The sequence below is a fragment of the Parus major genome, chromosome 1 (assembly GCF_001522545.3).
Source record: "Parus major isolate Abel chromosome 1, Parus_major1.1, whole genome shotgun sequence".
Taxonomy (NCBI): Eukaryota; Metazoa; Chordata; class Aves; order Passeriformes; family Paridae; genus Parus; species Parus major.
This window is the reverse complement of record NC_031768.1, coordinates 3,625,445-3,648,040: the sequence shown is the minus strand read 5'-3', so window position 1 is coordinate 3,648,040 and position 22,596 is coordinate 3,625,445. Positions and strand designations below refer to the sequence as shown.

Genomic DNA, 22,596 nt, shown 5'->3' with positions numbered 1-22,596 from the left:
TGAGCACTTGTAGGAACCAGCCCTTGATCTTCTCCCTGCTGCCTCCTCTCCCACCCTGAGCAAGGCCAAAGGGAGATCCTGGAGCTACAGAGAGAAGCAAGAGTGGAGTTTGGTTTATTCCACCCATCCAGTTTTTTTGTTTAAAACCCATTGCAGAGCATTAGCTCACAAATAATTCCAAAATAGACAGTTGGAGTATTTTCCCAAGGTTTGGTTAGTTTAGAATGTAACAAGTTACATTTTCCAGCACCAGCTGCAGGAGCCCTGTTGCAGCTGGAGGCATGTATTTATTTACCCTGTTTTCATCTAAGTTCCTGCCTTTTTGGCTTGGGTATTCATGTGTGAAAGAACATAATGACTTATAAACAAACATATTTGCTTGTGAATAGGCTTATTTATGCATGGAGTATTTTCCCACTCTAGCTCTATGTGATTTTACTTGCTGAGAAAGTGACAGGAGGAAATTTGAATTGAGCATCAGGTTGTCTTTCTTCCTTTCTGAATCACAAAGAAATTTAGCAATCTTTAATCACAAGGGCCAATTTGCTCTCTCTAAATACCCCTACGTATTTATTTTCATGTGGATTGAAAAGAATACTTATTTATTTTACATCTGATGTTTGGACTTAGGTTTTATCCAAGGCTTGGATTTCAGTTTTAAGCAGGATTTCCCACCAAATGTGAAAAATGCAATCTTGTTTTAATAGGCAAGGAAAATATTGTTCCAGAAATTTCCAAAAATGCTTCAGGCATGTGGGAATTTCCCTTCCCCCAAGGCAGGGAATTGGAACAAGGTGGCCTTTTAGGTCCCTTCCAGCCCAAACCATTGTGTGATTCTCTGATTTATATTTTGGGATTACTATCTCCTAAATCCATGAATTTCATCATTGTAGCAAACCAAACCATCTTTAGCACACCTTTAAATGTAAACTAGCTGGAGATTTTCCCTCCCAGTTCATACTGTGATGTGCCATTTCTGTGGCACTCAGTGGGTTAAAGAGGTCAGAGTTTAGAGGACACCTCTGAGTGGAGATCAGGCACCTCTCTGAGGGCTTGGAGAGAACACCAGATGGTGCTGCTGCCTTCTCCAGATACTTCCCATGCACAAAGCTGCAAGTGCTTCTTCCTGGGGCTTTGTTAGCAACAATTTTTCCTATATTTACATCCCCAAGAAAATAAACATCCTCAGCTAAAAATATTATTCTCTACATTGTGAGTCTCTCATATACAAAACTTCCTATTTTGTGGTCACCTTTTGGAGCACCTCAGAGATGGACAATGACAAGAAAAGTTGGTTTTGTTGTTTTTTTTTTTGCTGTTCTTGGCCTGGTCAGAATTTCACTGCTGTATTTTTGTGGTGTTCATCATGCAGGGGTACGTATGAACCATCATAAAACCATTCCTTAGCCTCAGGTAGAGGCACTTGGAGATGTTTGTGCTTTCTATTAATTGCTGATGTGTCCATGGATAGTTCTGAAAGGGCTCCCTGCCCCCAGGACAGATGATCTCCAATGCCCCTTCCAGCCCAAACCATTCTGTGATTGCATGTTCCTGCTGTTACCTTCATGCAGGTGTGTGTACATATAAAGATATATATGCACACACAGATCTAGGTATAAATATGTTCTACTTGTATCTGTGAGTCCCAGTGTTCTGCAGATCAGCAGGAGCTGTGGCTTGCAGACATCTTCTGTATCAGCCCTGTGTGCTGAGTGAGGCAGGGATCACACTGGGAGATTTTTCCAAAAACCAAGCTGGACATTTTTAAACAAATGCAAGCCCTCAGGACATATTTAATATAGAACACACTCCCTCAGTTTAGTTTCTAACAAAATGCTTTGTTATCTTTTTTTTCTGAAATGGATTGTGAGCTAAAAAGCTGTTTTATTCAGAGCTGCTTTGCAGTGAAACAATCCTGCTGCAGAGCTGCTCAAATGCCAACACTGCTGTGCAGATACACTTAATATATCTAGGGAAATTCTTGTTTGATTCACTGCTGGCAGAGACAAGTATTTGACAGAGGGAGAGGTCTTAAATTAGGGTGAGGAGGAGAATAAATAAAAGACCTATGTCTTTATCATTTCTTCTGCCACCATAAGTAGCAAGTGCTGTAGCTGCAGGTATGGAGCCCTAAAAACTCCATCTATCAGTCACAGCCCTGGCTGCAAAATAACTTTGCTAAAAGTCTGCTGTTCAAGCAGAAAGGCAAACTCAGTTTTCAGACATCCATCAGTGAGGAGAAAGAGAAAAGGACAGGGGTAAAGGTGAACTGATGGGGAGGCTGCATTCTTTGCAGATTGCATTTTATTGCTGAGAACAAAATACAATAGAGTTTAGACAGGTTAACAGTCTTTTACACAAGAACACTGCTTTGGTGTTTAAGTCACCAACAGGAAAAAGAACTAACTCTGTTGGTTGTATTGTGCATATTTTTATTACAAACATAACACTTATACAACCCTGCCATATTATAAAATGAAGATTTCCTGCCTCTTGCACTGTTCAGTTTGCTTGTCAAAGGCAGAAGCTTTTAAAACTTGTGTGCCTCTGTATAGAACAAAAGGCATTTCCTCTTTAAATATTTTAAGCCCTAAGGACAGTATTTGCCTGGGATGTTTCAAACCACAAATATGATTAATGTGTGAAAAATGGAAAAGATTCTCCACTGCAGTCTATTCTCTGGCCAAGATAAAGGGCAAGCAAGGATCTAATTTCACACTGTTTAATTGTTGTGTCTATAGCATTCTACAGACATAATTAAGAAAAACTTCCCCTTTTTTATTCTGAAAATGTAGGAAAAAATTCAGAAATATGAGACTTCACAGATCATTCTTCAAATATAAGAAATAGAATATGCCAGAATTTAAGTTAGAAAAACTATCCTTTGTGCTAACTCATTGCTTCTACCTATTTCCTACCACATTATTGTCCAACTTTTTGTAGGATCTGGCTTCTCAAGAACACCTGTAATGGTCCCATAGTGGCCAGATTCCTTCTAAGAGTGTTTTCATTGTCCTTGTACTGGCAGGATGCTCGTGGCACTCATCCTGCCCAGGTCTCAGGGGAGTGCTGTCACTGCTATCCCATCCTGGCAGGGGGATTTTCCCCCCTGATGCCACACACATGGAATTTATGTGCTAGTTTGAATCCTAGCACAGAAATTGGGCTGCCTCAGTTCCTGCTGAACTCAGGAGGCTGCTCCAGCACTTCATGCCTTGGGCTGTAGATGTGCATTGCCAGGGGTTTTCAAAGTGCAACAGAAAAGGAGATTTGGGGGTTTTCTGAAGAGAAAAGAACAAAAAAAAAATAAAAAAAAATCCTTATAAAAACAACCCTCCCCAAAAAACCCCACCAATCTCTTGTTGCATTCAGGTCACTAGAATGCTTAAGGAAAAATCAATGGGATTATATTAAATAAAATTTAGATGTCAAAAAGTGTCTGGAGAAGGTCGCTGTGACACACAGGTTAGCCAAGCTGGGAAACTTTGATCTCAGAAGAGGTAAAAAGCTTCTCCTAAAGAAGCAGGAGAGTGCTGAGGGCAGGAGAAGGAAGGTTAAGGGTCAGAATTTCTTGATACAGGAAGGGATGAGAAAGTGCCTATGCACAAGGAGAGGGAATTTTTGATATGGGAAATTCTGATCTGCTTGGGGAAAAAATTACCATGAGATCCTGGTCAAATATTGAAGCAGAGGCCCAGACTGTGGGATCTCCATGTATGGAAAGCTTCAAGACTTGATTTGACACGTCCCTGAGCAACTTGATGCAATTGAGCTTGCTTTAAGAAGGGAAGTTCCTCCAGTGGAACCTTCCAACCTTAATTCTATTATTATTATATGGCAGTTTAAAACTGGAAAATTTGGTTAAAATCTGTATACAACAAGGGAAACCAGACAGTGGTAGAGTTAATGTGCAACTCTCTGAGGAAAAGAACCACATCAGAGTGACACCAAGATGTCTCAGAAGTTTAAAGTCTCCAATAAAACTCAGATGACATTATAGGCCAGTGACAGGATGGTTTGTCTTTCCCATCTGAACACATTCTGAGCACAGTCTCCCAAACAAGTTCTGCTTTTAGCTCTCACTATCAGGAAATCAGAGAGTGGGAGTGAGGTCATCTTATTTCACATCTTAAGTGAGTTCCACATGAGTGGAGGAAAGACAAGAACCAACTGACTGTGTCCTGAAAAGGAAAATCACTGAGAAAGGAGAATGGTCTCCATTTATTATTCTTTTATAGTGCACTGCTACTTACACAACTCCTTTCCATTAATCTCCAGGCTTTCCATGGAGAAAGCATAGAGTGATGCACAAATTAATGACCTGCTTTGCTGGAAACAGCAGGAAAATCCTGTTTAATGTGTTTGTTCCTTTTAGTGAGTGACCCACCAGCAGATTAGCAAAACCCAAACAGCAACAACAACACTAATGACTACACTTTTCTAATCAACAAGTCAAAATAGACTTGAATAAATGTATTTCTGATTGGGTGATGTCATGCTATTCATTGACACCCAGATGATTTTACTGGTCTGTATTTTCTCAGCTCTTTACCTCCATTTCTAGCACACACACCCAAAGATTGACAAATATGACAAGAAGCTTGAAAAACATACAGGTTTATATTTAAAACCCAACATTTCTAATAAAAATAATCAGTTTATTCTCTGGTCTTTAATCCTGACAGTAGTTCTGAAATGTTGGTTGATGAAGTTGTTGCTTAGCTGTGGGATTCTGCTAAGAGATGATTTGTCCCTCAAACCCACCTTTGACTGAAGTCTGGAAAGACCAGAAGCCTGAGGACTGGAAGGAGGAGAAATCCCAGAACTGTTGAATCAGATGAATGGAGTGAGAATATTCCTGCAAAGATCCCAGATGATGCTGTCAGGATAAACTGGATTAGCTGGATGAGGAACCAGAGCACAAAGCAGACCCCAGTGCTGAAAAAGGGCTGATGATTAGGAATTATCTCATAGTGCAAACCCTACACTACAGGTATCTGTGGTAGAAAGAATCTTTGAAAACTGTAAACTACATTTCTGGACTTCTCCAGAGGATGTAGAAAGATCCAAAAGCTGAAAGCCCAGCAGAGATTCACGTTGGCCTGGAAATATTTCTGTGAAACAGCTGGGTTTGGAATGGGTGGTAGATGAAGAGATGCAAAGCAGTAATGGAAAGAAGGAAATGATCTTATATTTGGCCACAGCCTAAGTCAATTTACGTGAAAACATAATCAATATTGGAAACTGACCAACATGTGAGGTAGACAGTTACTGATCCTTTTGATTTGCTTATTTTACTCTAAGAAAGATACTCTTAAGCCTGTTCGACTTCAATATTTGTTTCATTTTATTGCTTTTATTTAAACCCGCTAAGGGGAAAATATATTATGTGATTTAACCAGCATACACAGGAGACTCTGGGGTTGCTCTGTGGAAGAAGAGAGCAATTGCTGCTCTTGGTCTGTAATTCATAGACTCTAAGTGGGATTTAATTCATCTGACTTCAGACACCTTGAATAGAGTCACAAATATTTACTCTGGGGTCATCAAGGGTTTCCTTTCATTAAGGAAAGAAGATAGATATCTCTGATAAACTGGATAAATCTTCTGAAAGTTTCCCTTCACTTTGTTTAGTCTAGAGAAATTATACATGCTTATCTTAAACCAGCTGATCTGCAATATAAACTAGATGTGGAAGTATATACAATTATCTTAAACCAGATCTTTAAACTATTAGCTGTCATAAATTCCCATCATCCAGGTGTTTTCCACTCAATTCTTTCAGGCAGACACAAGTTTTGTCTTGATTTTGCATAGTATCTGTCTAAATTCTAACTTTGGGTTTGCATCACACTTTCTGATCCTCATTTCATCTCCAGATTAAAGACTTGGATAAAAGAAAACTTTGGAAAATAGAGTTGATGCAATTACAAGGCAGAAATGATTTGTTGTTACATACTGTGGATCTTTCAGGGATTAGGAAGATGCTGAAAGCTTTTTGGAAAAAAGGGAGAAGTAGCTGGCAGAAGTTGGCTAAGTAGATAAAGTTAGTGTTGAAGTGTTGAATGGAAGTTTATTTAGAATCAGCAGATTCTGTAAGGTTGAATTTTAAATATGTGCTCATTGATTTGTGTATTAAAAGCAGTATTTATCACTGTATCTATATAGCACTTTTTACAGCGTGAAGATATTTATGCTTATTAATTCCTGTGTGCTTTATTTAGCATAGAAATAGTGCATAATTTAGGGGTTATTTTAAAACCTTATATTGAACAGTATTTTAAATGTGTCTTTTTAATATACCACATGTTCTATTTTTAGCCTTTTTGTCATTGTTTCACATCTTTGGTGCCAGCTCCCAAACACAGTACATTAATTTTTTTAATTGCTTTGCCAACTTTACACTTTTTGCCTATCTTCTTTTTGTCAGAGAGCAGACCTCAGGAGGGATGTGACAGAGTATAAATTGATTCTGAAGATGTGCTGGTTTATATGATTTTTAAAAGGTCTCCTTGTAAAGCCCTACCAAAACAAATTTGATATTGATTTTTTCATAAACCTCCCTTCTTGTCTCACTAGCTCGTCTCACACCCAGGGGTATCAATACAGTCTGACGATAAGTCCTTGGTGTCCTGACCTTCCCGTGGTCACCAGCCCGTGACACCACACGCTGCTTCCCTCATCAAGAGCCTGAGGGACTCTCCAGGAGGTGCCCCAAAGGGACAGGCAGGTGTGGACCCTAAGTGGGCTACCTGGAAGTCCAGACAGTGGGTTTTCTTCCAGGTGTAATTCCTGGAAATGAGCATTCCAGAGCAGCTGAGGGAGCTCCAGGTGTTTATCCTGGAGAAAAGGATGCTCAGGGGCTCCCTTCTGGCTCTCCACAACTCCCTGAAAGGAGGGAAGAGCCAGGTGGGGGTCAAGCTCTGCTTCTAGGACAAGAGGAAATGGCCTCAAACTGCACCAGGAAAGATTCGGGTTGGACATCAGAATTTCTTCATGGAAAGGGAGCTCAGGCCTTGGCAGGGGCTGCCCAGGGAGCTTTGCAGTGCCCATCCCTGGAGGTGTCACCTGGACGTGGCACTCAGGGCTCTGGGCTGGGGACAAGGTGGGGACTGGGCACAGCTCCATGGGCTGGGAGGGCTTTTCCAGCCTCAGTGGTTCTGTAGTTCTTTGGATTGACAGGATTTTCCTGCCAGTGGGAAGGCAGGGAGCTGCCTCTGTTCTTCCCAGAATTTCCATCTGAAACTTTCGAACATTTTAGTTCTGCAATTAAGGTGAAAAAACAAAAAAAGTTACAATATTATATGGCAGCTGCATTCACTTTTGTGCACAGCTTCTGTTTCCAACAGTTACCTTCAATAATGCTGAGTGAAAAACAGATGCCACCCTTCCAAAACACGAAAACATGAGCCAACACCTGAACAGAAACCATTGTTAGAACAAAGTGGCAGCCAAGAGCTTTACTGGAGACTGTGTCCAGGATCAGTGGTTATTTGGAGCTTTGAGAGTGTCCATCCGTGAAAGGAAGGCAAAAGCCAGCAGTCCTCAAAAAAAGTACAATTTGTGACCTAGGGCAGGCTTACACATCTTTAGGGAGTTCACTGAGAGGGCACAACAGTGATCTGTCTGCTCTTCTCAGGGATGGAGCACTTGAAGTTCCTTCCCTATAAATACAGACATGTATTGATTTTTTATTACCCCAGCTTGCTTCCAAGTAGAAAGAACTTAGTGTAGCACCCACTTCTGGATCACTTGTGAGTCCAAGAGACTCTCAAATATGACTTTTAGAATAAAACATCTCAGTACTCTCTGCCTCTTGAGTTCTGCCTTGAGTTTTGGGTCTCCCACATCACAAAAGGACCTTGAAGTTGTAGAATGTGTCCTGGGAAGGGTCTGAAAAACAAGTCTGAGGAGCAGCAGCTGAGGGAACTGGGGCTTTTTGGTCTGGAGAAAAGAAAGTTCAGGAGGGACCTCATTGTTCCCTACAACTCCCTGAAAGAAGGTTTTATTGAGGTGGAGTTGGTCTCTTTTGCCATGTCTGAGGTGAAAGGATGAGCAGAAATGGCCTGAAGTTGCACCTGAGGAGGTTCAGATTGGATATTAGAAATGGAAATTTCACTGAAAGAGGTGTCAGGCCTTGAAATGAGCTACCCAGGGAGGTTTGGAGTCACTGTCTCTGGGAGTGTTCAGGAGGAGTCTGAATGTGGCCCTTGGGGACAGGGTTTGGGGTGATGCTGCTGGGGCTGGGTGATGGTGGGACTTGAAGGTCTCTTCCAGCCTTGATGATTCTGTGGTTTCCAGGAGCAGCAATGCCTGAGGTAGGGTGAGGTTGACAGTTCTGTGATGGAGTTGTACAGAAAGATGGAGATTGTTGTGTTTTTACAATGTAGAAATGAAGACTTTAATTATTCATGAGGCTCAGTGCTTGTTCTAGGCCTCATCTCCACCAGTGATTAAAGAGGGCCCAAGGAGGAGGTGATGCTGACTGATGTCAGTCTACACTGCTTATCACGAGCCCCTCCAAAGCAGAATTGTTTTGATAAGAGGTATTCAGAGCAGCAGAAAACTGAGCTAGAAGCCAGGTTAAAAATCAGTGTGGATCACTGGAATGGAGTGCTCAATGCATCGCCAGGCTCTCTCCCATTTAGCAGAGGAGCTGAGCCCAGAGGATGGATGTTTATTTAGAGGGACACAGTTATGCAAACACCATTTCACTGATTTAACTCAGGCCAGATATAACAAATTTAGTGCTGTTCTGTGGCTCGTTGTTGTGGGCAGGAGGGAGCGGCCTAAGTGTCTCTCCTGAGCCCAGTTCTGCTCAGTGGCTCCATTACTGACCCAGGTAATGAAATAGAGAGGCTGCCTATTAAATTAGCAGAAAATCCAAGGCTGGGAGGGGTTGCATGTTGCATGTACACAGGAGACAGAAGCAGAATTCAGGTAGGTCTTCATGAACCAGGAAATTGATCTGGAAAAACTTGGATAAAATTGAGCAAGAAAATGGGTATCATGAATAACCAGCTGCAAAAGTACTGTGTAGAGAGCAATTCTCCTGATTCTTCAGAAGAGGATTTTAAGGTTATTGTGCCTCCCAAAGTGAACATTAACAGCCTTTATAATCCTGTCCTGAAAAGCCAAATGACAATCCCTGGAATTGTTGAGTGCAGGTTTGGAAACGATGAGAAAGCTATGGACCATCTTTAGACAGTTTGAAGGATAACAGGAGATATTATTAGAGAAACTGATAGAGAAAATGGGATTTCTGGACAATGTTGAAAGCACCAGAGTTATTTAGTTGTAAAAAGATAAGGGTTCTGGTGGGGAAAGGAACGATAAAACTTCATGTAGATTAAAGGCTGGTGCAGAGATCAAGGTAATAATCTATTCTTCATGTTCCTAATAGACTGGAAAAGAAGCTGTGGGTTGAAACTGCACCAGGAAACTCAAACTAGATTAAAAAAAACTATTTCTAATCATGAGATTAGTTAAGCAATGGAATAGGTTGTGCAGCATAGGGAGTTGCAAAATCTCCTTTTATTGCAAGTCTTCAAAATCAGGTTGGGGAAACATCTGTTTGAAATTGTGCAGACAAGGTGAACCTGGTTTAAAAAAGAAAGACTCAGGTGATCTCTCAGAGTTCTTTCAGCTCCATTTATAGATGGTGCCATATTTTCGACCTAAAATTGAAGTGAAAGCACATACCCACTCTAGGTAATTGATATATTATTTATATTTATATTTAATTTTCAGCATGAGGCAGCCAATACACAGGGAACCAACATGTATATGCTCTCACTTCACAACACAAACCACAAACCTGGGCTGTTTCTTCCTTTTCACTCATGTCCTTAGAGCCTCTATATGGCTTTCCCTGTTCATTTCCAGGTTTCCTGCAACTTGCAGAGAACAGAGATGGAGATCTGTAGCTCACTTATCTAATCAGAAATTGTGTGGAATCAGCTGTAAGCAAGGTGCAGGCTACCTTTCACTAAATAACCTTCCAGCCCGTGGTAAATTCTATTTGTTGTCTTAACTCCCTGCTTGGGGAACTCCCTGACTGCTTGGCAAACTGTTAGAAATGTATTTTTTTCTATAGCATTCTTCTGAATTTCCCCCAGCTTGTGTTAAAAAACACAGCAAGCGAGCCAACAAATAGAACGAGCGATTAAAAATAGAAGCCAGAGGGATCAGTTTATGCACAATGACTTTTAAACTGTGCTTTCAAGGAGTCAGAAATGCCAGGAGATGGCATGCTGCTTCAAAGTGTACAAAGAAATGCACACCAATAGGGCTGGAGTTGCAGAGGAAATTGATGTTCCCTGCACCAGCTGTTCCTCAGCATCTCTTGCCATTGCCTGGTTGGGGAAGTAGATTGACTGCATCCTGATAAAGGACTTTGCTTTCATTTTACTCTTCACAGCCCTTGCTGGATTTCAGAGACTGATCTCTGTCTCTCCTTCTTAGACAGTGAGCTAAAGACAGAAGAAAAATTAACCCATCATCTATAAGCTGGAAAAAAAAATAGCAGTTAGGGAAAAAAATCCCTTGAGCAAGCATGTTACTGCTTCTAAGATTGAACAGCAGTTTATGTTTTATACTGGCACATGCACAGGCCAATATGTGACAAGGTGACATTCCTTTAAATATTTCTTATTTCAATTGTTTAATCTTCTCTTTGCTGACAAAGCTGCCTTTTTTTTCTTCTTGTGAAATCAAAGTCTCTGGCATGTTAGGCTAATTGAAATGACAGGCAAAAGTTTAAAGTAAAATCGATTCTTTGTCACTGAAGCATCCCCAAGTGTTTAAAGGGGAATGTGAGCTGAGGAAACACAAGATGTATGTTAACCAGTTAGAAACCAAAATCTTTTGCTATAGCAGCTTGTTTTAAGAAAATGAGAGTTGTTCATTTAGTGAAGATGCATTTACCCGATTCAATTAATAAACTAAATCTGAGAATAATTGATTTTACATTTGAAATAGCCACAGATGCAAATGGATCAATGATGCTGGGGGAAAGAAAGGAGTTGAAAACAAAGCATTTTAAAAGCCTTGGAGCAGAAAATCCTGCTGTTTGTCCATCTTTGGAGTTCCAGTGAGAAAGAGCTGATGGTTGCTGGAATGAAAGTTAGCACTAAGGAATTTTGTGATGTTTAGTTGTTCCTAAATGCTCTATCCATGTCCCATGTCAGTAGGTGGTTTAGAAGGAACCTGTGCTAGGTAACTGCATTAATGAGTGGAGCCTAAGTGCCAGAGACAGCCTGGCCTGTTTGACTTTCAAATTAACTGTAGGAAATGCTGCCTCAAGAATATTACATTTCAGCCTCCTCTGCAATGATCAATACATTAATTTTTATGTATGACCTCACAAAGATCCAGCCTGTCAAGCTACGGGCATTTGTCCAATATTCTTGTGTAAATGTCAAGGCAGATGGTTCTCAAAACCTGCTGCAATATTTCAGGTAATAAAAAGGTGTCTGCCTGCACTGACCTCTTCATACCAGAAGTGGGAACCCAGGCAAACACTGGCTAAATGACACAAACTAATTTGGCATTTTGACAAGCAAAGGGGCAATGAGTTTGGCTAGAAAATGTGGCCAGTTCCTACTCTGGGTTTGTTCTGAGCCTGGGGAGCTTAGCTGGAGCAAGCCAGTCTTCCCAGGAAAATCATTCTCCGTGGAAGGAACAAAATGTGTTTTTGTAGAAGCCTTTGCTTGGTCCCTGAAGGGAGTTGAGGTGCCTGGCTTGGAGACAGATGTCTTCACTCTGGATTTCAAATGTGAGAGGAGATGAACTCCCCTCTTCCCCTGGCTGTGGGAGATGCCAGCTCAAGAACAGAGAAGTGCAGTGAGCCATTCAGCAGCTGAGACTGTCTGCCAGTTCACATGGAGAGGTGTTTAATGATATCTCAGAAACGTCTCTTATTTGCTTGGAATTCACTTTGAAGGACTAGTATTCCAATGTTTTCAGGTCAATGTGCCTTTTGAAATGCTAATCAGGTGGAATTGGCCTTTACCACAAGCAGATATTTGTATATCAAAGAGTTTCCTTGCACACTTTGTCAGTCTGAACCAAGTTTAGATTTACATTGATGCGTTATTTTTAATGCTGATTCCTGCTAAAATCTTCTTTTCTACGTCATTAACCTTCTAATTATTTTTAGCCTAGTGTTAGTTAGCCGTTACCAGGCTCAGCACTGCACAGGGAAGTGAGTATTATTCATTCTGATGGTTCATTACCCCGCTATTTTTACGTGCAGGCATCACAAAGCCCATGTCAGAAATAAAAGTGGCAATATTGAGCGCTGTAATACTGTTCAGAGCTGAGATTTCCCTCCTCAGACTTCCTGTGGAGGATGTGCTGAGGCTCTCAAAGCCCCCTGGAGGGATCTCCATGTTCCTCCACACCTTTCCAGGTTGCTCCAAGCAGGATGCAGAAGCTGTCGAGGAGGAGCAGGGAGTGCAGAGCAGCTGGTTGGCTCTGCCACAGCCCTTGGGCCGAGGCACTTGAGTGACAGAGGAGAGACTGAACTGGCATTTCTTCCAGCACTTGTCCTTCCTTGCTAATGCAGCCAACTGGCTGAGATGACCTTCAGCTGGGAGTCTCTGAATGGAAGTAATTTCGTGATTAAACAAAACTAGGCTTGGGGGAAGTTTGAACAGTCTATCACGCAGCACAGTTTTATTCCTTGGTTCGCTCCACTGCTGAAGGGATAAGCCACCAAAACCCAGGAATAAGGAACACCAAAGGTTCTGGGTGACAGAAATAGTGAACTCCAGGTTTCACAGCAGATGCAGCACCGAATCCTCCATTGGGAGAGTTTAGTGTAGAGCTAAATCAGTTTGCCAGAGCTATTGATGGTAAAATTTAGGCATATTTATTCATTTCCATTGTTTATCCAACCCTGTAAAAATAAATGGCACATAAAAGTCCTAATCTGAATAAAACCAATCTGTAAACAAGGCACAGGCACAAATTCACTGAATATGAATGGATTGCAACAAGTTTCTGTGTCTGCTCTGTTTATTGCCATGTGCCATCTGTTTGGAGCAAGCGATACTCATCCGAAGAGCCCTGAAGTAACAGGCTTTGTAGCACTCACATTTTCTCCAAATACTGCTTATTTTAGCCTGGAAACATTTGTCTCTCCCACCACAGGTGATCAGCGAGTTTGAAGCCTCTCCCGACTCATTTTCCTACAGAATCCCCAACCTGAGCCGGAATCGCCAGTACAGCGTGTGGGTGGTGGCCGTGACGGCTGCGGGAAGAGGCAACAGCAGCGAGATCATCACCGTGGAGCCACTGGCCAAAGGTACAGGGACACAGCTGCCCAGAGCCAGCCAGGCTTCTGCCATGCTGCTTTCTGGCACCATTGGCACCTGGCCTCTCCAGACAGGTGACAATTGCTGGAGGTTTTGCTGGAGTCAGCAGAGAGGGGATGACGTGCTCATCCAGCCTACCTTAGAAGGGAATAGATTGCTTTTTGGAGCAATTTTTATCTTCAGTTGTTGGGAACAGGGAGGTTTGCAGATGATGCCTCTCCCCCTCTGAATATGTTTCTTTTCCTTGCTGTACAAGGTAACTTCTTTTTCATTCTTTTCCTTAGTAATATCTCTTGTGTACTCCACAAGTACCATCTTCTGTATAAAATGGTCTGATTAACATATCTAAACTCTGAACAATTGTTCTCTACTTGCATTAGCTTTGAAGTTTGCTGCTTCTATTTCAGATATGATGAAAGGATAATGTGCCTCAAATCTTGAATATTTATTTCCAGCTGTATTAGTCGTTCTATTAAAAGATATTGCTGGGGCCTGTGAATTCTGCTTTTTTGAGATGTTATGCTTGCACCTTGGCTTGGAAATGGAGGCCTAACAATTTGAGCTGAAAAGTGAGAAGAGTCCCATCACAATCAGTCTCTACATGGGGTCTTCAAATTGATTTTTTTTTTACTGCTCAACCTGGTACCATTACAGCCCGTGTCAGGATGGGCAGAGAAATGCACAGATCCCTAGAGCTGCAAAATTAGATACATTCAATTGGCTTTGCAGTTTTACAAGCCTGCTAAGTCTTCACTACGATGTTTAATGATGTAAAGATGTAAAATAAAGTGTCCTAGTGCATTATGATGACAGGTTCTTTCTGAAAAGGCTTTGCTGAACTTCAGCCTAGTGCCACCGACATGAAAGTACTTTCTGCATGGAAGAGCAAACTCCATCACCATGGGAAATCTCTCTGTTCCTACCTTTAATGATGGTACATTAACATCAGAGCTGTTACCCTGGGCTGCATCAAAAGTGGTTTAGAAAGAGGGGTGAGGGAGGGGATTGTGTCCCTGAGCCCTGCTCAGGTGAGACCCCACCTGCAGAGCTGCCCCAGCCCTGGGCCCAGCCCAGGGAGCAGCTGGAGCTGCTGGAGAGAGCCCAGAGGAGGCTCCAGGATGAGCAGAGGGATGGAGCAGCTCTGCTGGCAGGAAAGGCTGGCCCAGCTGCCATTGTTCAGCCTGGCCAGGAGAAGCTTTGGGCTGAGCTCAGGGTGGCCTTGCAGGGCCTGAAGGAGCCCCAGGAAAGCTGGAGAGAGACAATTGCCAAGGGCTGCAGGGCCAGGAGCCAGGGAATGGCTGCCAGGGGCAGAGGGCAGGGCTGGATCTTGGCATCTTGGGCAGGGATTGTTCCCTGGCAGGGTGGGCAGGGGCTGGGATGGAATTGCCAGAGCAGCTGGGGCTGCCCCTGGATCCCTGGCAGTGCCCAAGGCCAGGCTGGACATTGGCAGCACCTGGGACAGTGGGAGGTGGCCCTGCCATGGCAGGGGTAGGATGCGATGATCTTTAATGTCCCTTCAAACCCAACTTCAAACCCATGCTTCATCTTTTTCCTTTCTCACAGCTTTTTCTCAGCCATGCCCAGCATGAACACTGATAAAAACAGCAATGGCTGTACTCGTGTTACATTTTAAATCCAAGGTTTTCTTTCCTTATTTCATTCCCCACCTTTGGTACCTTGAATTGCATTTTTTAGAACCTTGAAGTAAATTATTTTAATGTATCCTTCCCTTAACCCAAACAATTACTTGCAATATACGAAGACAACAGAGTATCTTCCAAGAAACAAGTTTTGTTCTGCTGTTGTATTTTGAATCAGATTGTGCTCCATTGGATGCAAATCTGCATCAGCTCTCACTCCAATCCTGAGAAAAAAAACAAATCCCCCTGGATCCCTGGCAGTTCCCAAGGCCAGGCTGGACATTGGGGCTGGGAGCAGCTGGGACAGTGGCCCATGGCAGGGGGTTGGAACTATGTGATCTTTAACCTTCTTTCCAACCCAACCCTTCTAGGATTCTATGATCATTGTGGATGGTATTGCTGATTTTGGAGGGTACTGTTTGAACACATGACAGATTCCCAGAGTGGAGAAGCATCAAACAAGGTTCTTCAGATCTGAAAAGTCTGGAGTTTTTCCATTGTAGCATTGTAAGTGCACACTGCATTATGGACATCAGTGAGACCCAAAGCTGAGATCCTAAAAGGGGGATGAGGAGTGTAAAGGACAGCAGTGAAGGGAGATCAAGAAAGAGAAACTCAGGGGAAAAGGGCAAAGGTTTCAGTGTGCTTTTTTGGTTTTTTTGGTTTTTTTTCTGTCATTTGTGTGTAATCAATGTGAGGTGGTGAAAAGACAAAAGCAAACCAAAAAAAAAGCATCAAAATAGATGCTTGAATAAGAGCAAAAATTGTTGGACATGGTGCAATACTTTAGATTGAGGCTGCAGGCAAGTCCTGCACAGAAAGCACTAGAAATTCTCTTTTTCCCTGCCCTATGGATTTTAAAAAGAGGGAAATGTTCAAAGATGAACATGGATCAATTCAGGCTTTGCAGGCACCAATATTCATGACCTCAAGTTATGAGGAATTGCAGTGTGCAATTGCTCTGTTTGCCAAAAATTGAGAAGTTGCAACTTGACCCACATGTACTTAAACTGATCCAGCTTACCAGAATTAATTCTGCTCCTCTGAAGCTTATGTAACATAATCCATGATGACAAATAAGTGAACTTAAAAATAACTTTTATGAAAAGGCAAGATGACTTAAAAGAAAAAATAATTAATTACTTCAATATAGACAGGTCAGTCTGAAAAAGACTTTATTTCAAAGGACAGTAGAATTCATCCAGTCAACCTCAGAGTTTGTAGTGATACTCCAGTATAAAGTCTGCATTAGATGATGCTCAAGAAAAGCCTCTTACATGCACTTAGGACTGTAAAAGTAATGAATAATCCATTTGTGAAGGGTTTGATGGGTGCTAGGAATACTGATAGATAGCAATTTTATGAACTTTGGATGTAGCTCAGTTAGAAATTATTGTATCACATACAAAAATTTCCTTTCTGAATGCATCACAGGGCTTTTTAGGGAGCTGGGAGAAAGTGGTGATCAGTGCTGAGGGCAGTGGCTGCACAATGAGGAAGGATGGGCAGAGCTCAAAACCTCGAAGACCTTTTCACCCCCCACTATATCTGTGGCAAACAGCACATCCCAGGGTTAGAAGCAGTTAAATCCTGATTTTGCTATAAGTTCCCAATGCAAAAACATCCTGTGGGCGATTGTTTTGTAGTTGTTTGCTTCCTTTTTTTTGCTTCTCTTACTGCACAGTAACTGTCCAAGTAATGATACCATCATGACAGCTAATAAGAGTTAACTTTGAATTGAATTATGTCAACTTAATTATAACCCCTTTAAGAACTCCTTTGAGAACAATGAGAATGTCTAGATAGGGGTTTGATGTGAAATGGATAGTCCAATTTAAATGAAAGCTTAATTCAAGTTAACATTTCTTTCTTTCTTTAGTGTCTTCATTTCTCAGAACAGATTGTTATTCTCTGTAATTAACTGACAGAAATAATAAAAAAAAATCCCCAACAAACAGAAAATAATCATGGCAATGAAAGTTCAGCATCCACGTAAGCAAGCTGTGCTCCTGCCCCTCAAATTACTCTTCACTGCTGACTTGAAAGAAGTGGCTTTAGCCTATCAAGTATACTCAGAAGACAAAAAGCCTTGCATGCACTTGTCCCTCTGATTTACTGACCATGACTGATGGGGAATGGCATTTGCTGCCAGTGTGACAATAATAGATCCAGACCCCTGGCAATCTGATCCTCTGGGACAACTCTCTGACTTTGGAGTTTCCCCTGGTTTTCTAAACTACCTGAGCTTTTATTATGAACAGTTTCCCCCCTAGTCTATGTCGCTTTGGGTGTTTAATGTTTTTAAATAACATGTGGGGTTCACATGACTTTGCACACTGCTCTGTTTCTTTGATGGTTCATCAGACTGGAATACAGGGGATATTAGACACAGAGAATCGTGGAATGGGTTGGGTCAGAAGGCACCTTAAAAATCATCCAGTGCCAGCCCAGCCATGGCAGGGACACCTCCCACTGTCCCAGGAGCTCCCAATGTCCAGCCTGGCCTTGGGCACTGCCAGGGATCCAGGGGCAGCCCCAGCTGCTCTGGGCACCCTGTGCCAGCGCCTGCCCACCCTTTTCTGTGAGAAATTAAATGACAGAATCTCCTGACCCAGGGTATTCACTGTTGGATCTTTTATTTGTTTCAAGCTGAACTGCAGTGAATTGTCACAGCTCTTGTTCAGTTTCCTTCTGAAGCTCACCTTTAAAACACAGCTGTGTCCTCCAGAGGAAGAAAAACCCATGTGTGTTACAACCTCCTGCAAAGAATTTCTGCCCATTTCTATTTCTGTGACAGTAAATGTAGGATAGAGGATTTGTAATTTAAGCAAACAAACATGCAGAAAACTGCATTATCATAAGAGAGTGCACTGTTCTGTGAAGGAACCTCTTTATCTTCAATTAATAATTGGGTGATTTGTAAAAAAAAACAGGAACAGAAACAGCTCTAATCCAGTGCTGTGCCATCAAATGTAAGGCTAGAGGGAGGTGGGTAGGCATGTGGGTAGCTTTGATAACAAAGAAATAAACCCATATGATTCCAAAAATTCCCATGGCTCAAAAAAAAGAGGTCTGTGAGCTTCTAGGCTTTTTTACCTCATGAATGCCTGCTAGAATTTCAAACCTATTGCTCTGAGGTGGATTTCACTTGACATTTATTTTGTTTCTGGTTTTCTTTGTGCACCTTTTAGCAGTCTCAGGACATCATTTGAAGTTCAGCTGTAAAGAAAATTGGGCTTGAAAAATTTCCTGCTGTTTTACCATTTCTTTTAAAGCACTCAGTACATGGAAGGAATAAGAAAATCCATAGAAAGCTGTGGATATTTTCACAAAAATAGTGCAGTGTGCTTTTCTGATAATTTTCTGAGTCATGGTCTATCATCTTACCAGTGGCTTAGGCTCCTGTGAGATTTATGTTACTTCCACACATTTCAATAAAATGAGGGATACAGGATATTGAAAACCAGAAGCTACAACATAAATGCTGCACTTTCAACATCTGATGTCCAGCCTATGACTTATTAAGGAAGAATTCACGTTGAAATAACTACTAAAAACAAAGAGATCACACAGAAAATTTGCTAACAGTGGTGCCATGCCTCAGCAGGATTCCTGTATGTTTTACATATTCCACATGTTTTGTCCCACAGGAGCTGGCAATAGTTGGGAGTAGCTGGATATTTCAAGAAACTGAAATTTCCCACTGGAAATATGGGAAGGCCATGGAGAAAATGATTAATAGTCAATTTTAAATGAGTTTTCAGACTTCATGTTGCAGAGGGAATTTTGCACGGGACAGGAATCTGAGCAGTCCAGATGCTCACAGATGTTTTGTAGATGTAGCTGACAGCATCTCCTGCTGCTTTTCAAAGATGGCAAGAGAGCCACCAAGTGCCTCCTGCAGCAAAACCTGGCACCACTGAAGACAAATGTGATTTCTCACACCCACTCCAGCAGAGTCAGCATTTCACTCTGTGTCTCTGGGTCCTCTGAGCATTTTTCTGCTTGAGTTACTTTGGTTAATTAGCCCATGGTGTGGTGGGTTGACCCAGGCTGGGTGCCAGACACCCACCAGAGCTTCTCTATCCCTCCCCTCTGCAGCTGGGCAGGGGAGGGAAAATATAACAAAGGTTCATAAGTCGAGCACAGAGACCACTCACAGACTACTGTCATGGGTAACACAGACTCAAATCAGAGATATTAATTGAATTTATTGCCAACAAAATCAGAGCAATAATAAATAATGACAATAATAAATAAAAAGCAATAATAAATGAAACAATAAAATAATGAGAAGAAAAACTAAATCTTTAAAACACCTTTTTGACACCCTTCCCTCCTCCCCAGCAGCACAGGAAGATGGGAATAGGGGTTACAAGCAGTTCATCACATCTGCTGATGTGGGGGAAGCTTCTGGTGAGCTGTAACCTCCCCATTACCAGAACCATCCAAACCCAACACAGCTGGCTTGTGGCAGCCCTGTGCAAGTCATTTCTAGGAAATGTTATCTTAGGAGTGCCCAGGTGGAAAACCAGCCTGATCCATGAGAGCTTCTGACTGCCCTGGGTCTTTGCATCCCTCTGGTGTCCAACCTCCCCAGGGCAGCACAAAGCACAGCTCTGTCCTGGCAGGGTGAAACAGCAGAGCTCTGCAAGGAGGGAGCCAGGGATCTCCAGCTGCTCTTTAGCCAGGACAGGACATGTTGATGCTTGGCTGTTAGGAAAGTGCATTACCCCTTCTCTTTGTTTGTTACCTAAATCTTGTGTTTTAATTAGAATTTTGACCAGAGGGGGGAAAAAAAAAAATCTCTTGAGAAGCTTGGCCTTCAACAGTGCTTGAAGAGAACATAGGAAACACAGTCCAAACTGATTGTATAATCTGTGAAATCTTTTCTTTTTGTGCATATCTCAAGTCCCATTGCAGCCTACTCAAGTAATTTTGCTTAATTTTTCAAGGCCTGTTCTTTTATGCATGAATCTTTTTCCAGATTAACTGTCCCAGTTATATTTGATGCCAAGTCTCTTTTTCATGTTTTCCTAATTGGTGCAAAATGGATTATTAAGTATAAATTCTGATCGGTGTGCACGACTGAAGTAGATCAGGACTAAAAATACAGTATTTTGTCTATCTGTATTCAGTATGTGCCTTTAAAATGTATATTTAGAGGCCAACAGAAAGTCTATTTCTATCAAGGGTCATTCTTGAGGAATAACAAATGAAGTTCCAACACAACCTATAAACTGAAAATACACTAGTGATATTTTTTAATGTATTTAGGTGACCTGAGAGCTGATAAAACCTGATTTTAATTTTTTTCACATTTGTGAATTTCTGATAGACTCTACAATGTATTAATATACATGAAGGTTTATTTTGCTTAATATAAAGATTGTTGTAGAAGAGATGTACCAACAATTTAGTTTTTGTAAGACTTGTCTACTGTGGACAATTCTTGCTGGAAGTGTTGAGAGAAGCATCCCTTGGACATAATTTTCATCCATAATTTCTACTCCAAAATATATAAAAACCAGTAAAGATGATAAATAACTGGGTTTGCTCTTTTTCCTCTACAAAGACTCTTCCCATCCCTGGCCTCATCTCTCTTTTAGTTACTTGTCTTCCAGGTACTGAAACTGATATTTTGCTTGAATAAATATCTAATATTATGAGTTAAAAGGAATTAGTACCCAAAAAACACCATTTTTAGATTGGTTTGGTTTTCCTCCTTTAATTGTGGGTGTCTCTATGTCCCTTCCAAGGGCTGTATGAACAGACACCTCACTTTAGTCTCTCTTGCTCTCTCATAGCTCCTGCCAGGATCCTGACGTTCAGCGGGACGGTGACAACGCCCTGGATGAAGGACATTGTCCTCCCTTGCAAAGCCGTGGGGGACCCGGCTCCAACAGTCAAATGGATGAAGGATAGGTAACCAGCAACTAAATGTACAGCTCAGATAAATCCCATTTCCTTTAAAATCCTGAGGGTTGTGGTGCTGGCTCACTGGCAGGAAGGAGAAGGACTGTTCGTGGTGATTTACACGTGGTCACAGGAGATGAGGAGTTCAGAAACTCCTTCAACTGATTGGCTGTGGTGATTACAGGGCATCAAAGGCAGAAAAAATAATGAAAAAGGGCTAAAGGTAAACATTCAAAATGTAAAACTTAGGAGGGTTTTTGTTTTATCCTCAGGCAGACAGGAAGGTTTTATTTAGAGAGAGCACAGTGCCTGATACAGTGATTTGTGCTGAGGTGGGCAGTAAATGTCTTGCACATATTTAATTTTCCATTATTCTGTTTTCAGCTTTAGTTTCACAGTCTGACAGAGCCACTTGGAAACACACATGGACAATAATTTTCGTGCAAGCACTGTGTAAGCAGGGAAACCACAGTGCTATGAAACCATCTTGTGCATTGATATAAATACCTATGATTTCATAAGGATGAACTCCAAAGCCAGGAACCACCTATTCCCTTGTTTCAGCATTTTTATGAAATGACAAAGAAGGAGTGAATTTCTGTTTTCACTCACACTAGGTCCAAATGCACATAAAAAATGCAATTTTAAGTAAATCATAGGTGTTTCCCAACAGAAAATCCTCCTTTGCTGCCTTATTGAAGGGACACACCTCACCCCACACCTTTCTTTCTCTTTCCATCCTTAGCTGCTTCAAAAAAAAAATCCACTTGTGAGTAATTTTGATTGTAACTTCTTTAATGTATGCACTTTGTTTCCTGTGAGGCAGTAACGGGACACCCAGTCTAGTGATGATTGATGGGCGAAGGAGCATCTTCAGCAACGGCAGCTTCGTCATCAGGACTGTGAAAGCAGAAGACTCTGGGTACTACAGCTGTGTGGCCAGCAACAACTGGGGATCAGATGAAATCATTCTGAATTTGCAGGTACAAGGTAAGGCTGCTGGATCCACCTCGGAATTGTTGCCATGGCTTTAAAGTGCTGCTGGTAATGCAGAGGTGTGTCTGTTTGAAATGCAAAATATTAGTATTTATGTGTATTAGTGCAAATCTAATTCTTCCAAATTAATACATAAGTCATTCTGAGTCAGCCATGGGCATTTTATGATCTAAAAGATGGTGCTTCTGGTGAAACAATTCACATACTCAGGTAAGTCTCTGTGTGAGTTTTTGTAAGATTGACAACCGTGTGTTTGCGTTTCGTTATCTTCTAGTTCTTCACACAGAAAGTATCAGCTTCTGCCTTCTCCTTACAAACATCACATGTATCATTTTAATGTTACAAAATTCAGAAAGATGTGAAGGCTTTTAATTTAGCTCCTGGAAAGCTATCAGCAGAAATTTGCCTGTGTACTGAGACCTTGCACAAAAACTTCATTATGCGGGCACAGAATTTTATTACGAGGTGAATATGAGGAAGCATTGGAAATGAAACATCAGTACCCCTTCAGCTAATGCATTTCTCCAGCTACATTTTATATTCATGTTGAAAAGCACAAAGTGCATCCAGGATGGTGTTGATACATACAAAAGCAGGGACAATATAAGAATATAAACTAAGAGTAAAATGAAGCAGAGCCTGTGTATTTACATACCAAGAATTCCCTGTGCAAATTTCCTTGCTCATTTGCACTAAAGCAGATCCTGCAAATGCTTCAGTTATTC

The 22,596-nt window shown here is 41.6% G+C and overlaps 1 protein-coding gene across 1 annotated transcript in view; it reads left to right on the top strand.

Moving 5' to 3' along the window:
• Positions 1-22,596, top strand: part of DSCAM (DS cell adhesion molecule) — a 439,426-nt gene that overhangs the window by 366,461 nt on the left and 50,369 nt on the right. Inside the window, exons 21-23 of the mRNA XM_015625504.2 lie at positions 13,156-13,309; positions 20,767-20,884; positions 21,702-21,865. Coding sequence (XP_015480990.1) covers positions 13,156-13,309; positions 20,767-20,884; positions 21,702-21,865 — 436 coding nt within the window. The remainder of the gene's footprint in view (positions 1-13,155; positions 13,310-20,766; positions 20,885-21,701; positions 21,866-22,596) is intronic.